Below are 3,010 nucleotides of genomic sequence, written 5' to 3' on the forward strand. Positions count from 1 at the left end.
GTTTCTAACATTTTAAGTCATCCACACTCAAGTTCATATGCAAGCACACACAACAATTTGAAGTACTAATTGTCTTATAGTCTAATTTTCTGTATTCTTTTATAAAGAATAGAGTTTGTTGTGTAAGCAGACAAAGATGTAAGCTTGACATCATTTTTCTAGAACTGTAGTATGAAGGTGTAGGTTCAAAAATGGGCATTTTAACATCTTGAAACATTTTTCTGTTTGCAGAAGAGAAAAAGCACAGTATAAAAGCTATAGGAAAAAAATAGTTTGCTGTTCTAGTTAGGAAGTGGGTTTTGGAGAATTAAGTTTTTATGATAAGCACACAATTTGTCACCAGAAGTACATTCTTTTCTTTTTTTTTTTTTTTTTTTTTTTGGTTCTTTTTTTCGGAGCTGGGGACCGAACCCAGGGCCTTGCGCTTCCTAGGTAAGCGCTCTACCACTGAGCTAAATCCCCAGCCCCAAGTACATTCTTTTCTAAGCCAGCCTAGTTGAAAGAACTTCTGTGAGAAGGCAGGGAATTCTATAGAGTTTTGTTGTTGTTGTTTTGGGGGAGACTCATTCAAGTATATGCCTTGTTTTATAGAAGTAACATAAAAGTCAGAACTCAGGAATGTCATTAAGCAGCACATTGTGCCAGTTTAAAAATTTTAGTCACTTTTCTAAAAGTAGATATTCTTTTTTTAGGTCCCGATCACATAGCAAGAATCCCAAAAGGTAGGTACTGTAGTAGATGGATAAAACAGTAAAGCTATATTTTTCAAATGTATGCTTTTTAGATTATATATCTTTCAAACTCCAGTGAGAATTAATAAATTAGTGATTTAGCCAGGTGGTGGTGTTGTGTGATTTTAATCCCGGCATTTAGAAGGCAGGGACAGGCAGATCTCCTGAGTTCCAGGACAGCCAGGGCTACACAGAGGAACTCTGTCCCAAAACAAAAACAAATTACCACTGACTCTTTGGTACTTGAGGTTTGAGCATTGCTATTGAAGAATAACTGCTCAGAACATATTCAGAACTACTACTTAGTTTTCTCAGAGTAGAATTAGGCATACTGCTCTGGTATTAAATGAGTAAGCAAAACATATTTTGAAATTTGAAATAAAAACAAAATCCAATTTGAATGGTCCATTTAAGAAACGATTTCCTAATATACCTGTTGGAAATACAAATGGGTTAGCCATCTACTTGGGTTTTTACTGTCAGTATTGTATGGGATTTGTTGGTTTTCTTCTTCAGCCTTGTTGAGCCAACAGTATAGCCCTGTTTGGTTCCAGTTTGTGTTCTGGAACTCATTGTCTTTCCTCTGGACTGTTAGGAAAGATTACAGGCATGTGTCTGCAGACTAGTTAGGTTCTTCAGGCAGTTTGAGTCCATTATCCTCCTTCCTCTATGCTAATATTACAGCTGTGTATGGTACCTACCTGGTACCATAGCTTTTGGTGGAGTGACAAGAGTGATCATGTGACCGCGTGCCATGAGATGATTTTGTTGTCACAATAATACTTCCATTCACTTTGTGTAATACACTGCTTAGAGCTACCTGGTTTGAATGATAAAATACTGAATCCTCATGCTTGTCAATCCTCAATGTTGCTCCTGTTTACTCACTTCATTGTAGCCAAATAGCTTTCTTCTATTCCTTCAGCATGTTGAACTTGCTCCCATTCCATCACTTTATACCTGGGTGCTCCTGTCTACACTGGCTGTTTTGTTTCTCTTGGCCATTTACAATGGCCTTCTGTCAGAAAATCCTTTTCTTCCTGTTCTATGTAAACTATTACTGCCCACTTTTACATTTACTTATTTCTTTGCTAGAGGTAGGTCTTTTGTTTCTAAACTAAACTCCAACAATGAAGGAACTTGATTTTACTTTATTATTTTTTTCTCTTGTAAATAAAATGTGCTAGGGTTAGGTACCTAGTAAATATTTTATGTATAATTATCTTGACATTTTTAAAAGCTTCATTAGATTATGTATTAGAAGTAGGTTAGGGCTGTAGAGATGGCTCAGCTGTTAAGAGCACTGACTGATCTTCCAGAGGTCTTGAGTTCAATTCCCAGCACCTACATGGTGGCTCGCAATCATCTGTAAAGGGATCCGATGCGCTCTTCTGGTGTGTCTGAAGAGAGTGACAGTGTACATGAAATAAATACATTCTTCTTAAAAGGATCTCACTATGTATATGTAGTCCTGGCTGGCCTCAATTTTCACAATTTGCCCTTATCCTTTTTTATTTCTATTTGTGTGTGTGTGTGTGTGTGTGTGTGTGTGTGTGTGTGTGTGTGTGTGTGTTTTACGAAGGCCAAAAGAGGGTTCTGCTGTTGTCCTTTTTGGTCCCTGTCTGGAATTTGTGTTTCATGTTTTGTTGGCTGTGGTCTAAACTTACACTTGTCTGTCTTCTGAGCTGGCATTAGGTCTGTGCTCTAGTACTCTAGTACTCAGGGTTGTGTCACATGCACTTTCAACCACTTACCTTTTTTCTTTTTTTTTTTTTTTTTCTTCCCTTTTTCCCTACTAGTGGGTGTGGATCCTATTAATCCCTTGGATGTTAGCAAGTTTTGTACCACTGAGCTACATTCCTAGTATACTGATATAAATTTATATATTATTGATTGACTTCTGAGAACTAGTACTCTTGTTTTTATTTGGTATCTTAGTATCTAGCCAATAACATATTAGCAGTTTATTTCCACTGCACATATAGTTTTTTAGAATAGAATCGCCATCAAGTACAGCACTGAAGAATAACTTCTCAGTATTGGCGAGATGGATCAGCTGGTTAAAAGTACCTGCCACCAAGCCCTGATAACCTGAGTTCAGTTCCCGGGAACCACATTGTGGAAGGGGTCTCCCAAAACTTTGTTCTCTGACCTATGCTGTTCTGTGATGTGTATGTGTACAGACTTTTTAAAAGTAAAAAAATTAAAACTTTTTTTAAAGGAAAGATTTTAGTGTAAATTAGATTTGTAGTACTAACAATAAAATAATTTTCTTGTAG

At 36.8% G+C, this 3,010-nt stretch overlaps 1 protein-coding gene across 12 annotated transcripts in view; it reads left to right on the forward strand.

The window, feature by feature from the left end:
* Nucleotides 1-3,010, forward strand: part of Luc7l2 (LUC7-like 2 pre-mRNA splicing factor) — a 63,427-nt gene that overhangs the window by 54,672 nt on the left and 5,745 nt on the right. For 9 of the 12 annotated variants that reach the window (XM_006236316.5, NM_001107853.1, XM_006236323.4 and 6 more), the window contains one exon: nt 693-722. The exons of the other annotated variants lie outside the window; for them this stretch is intronic. In XM_006236316.5, the coding sequence (XP_006236378.1) occupies nt 693-722 (30 nt within the window). The remainder of the gene's footprint in view (nt 1-692; nt 723-3,010) is intronic. 12 annotated transcript variants of the gene reach the window in all.

The sequence above is a fragment of the Rattus norvegicus genome, chromosome 4, assembly GCF_036323735.1.
Source record: "Rattus norvegicus strain BN/NHsdMcwi chromosome 4, GRCr8, whole genome shotgun sequence".
Taxonomy (NCBI): domain Eukaryota; kingdom Metazoa; phylum Chordata; class Mammalia; order Rodentia; family Muridae; genus Rattus; species Rattus norvegicus.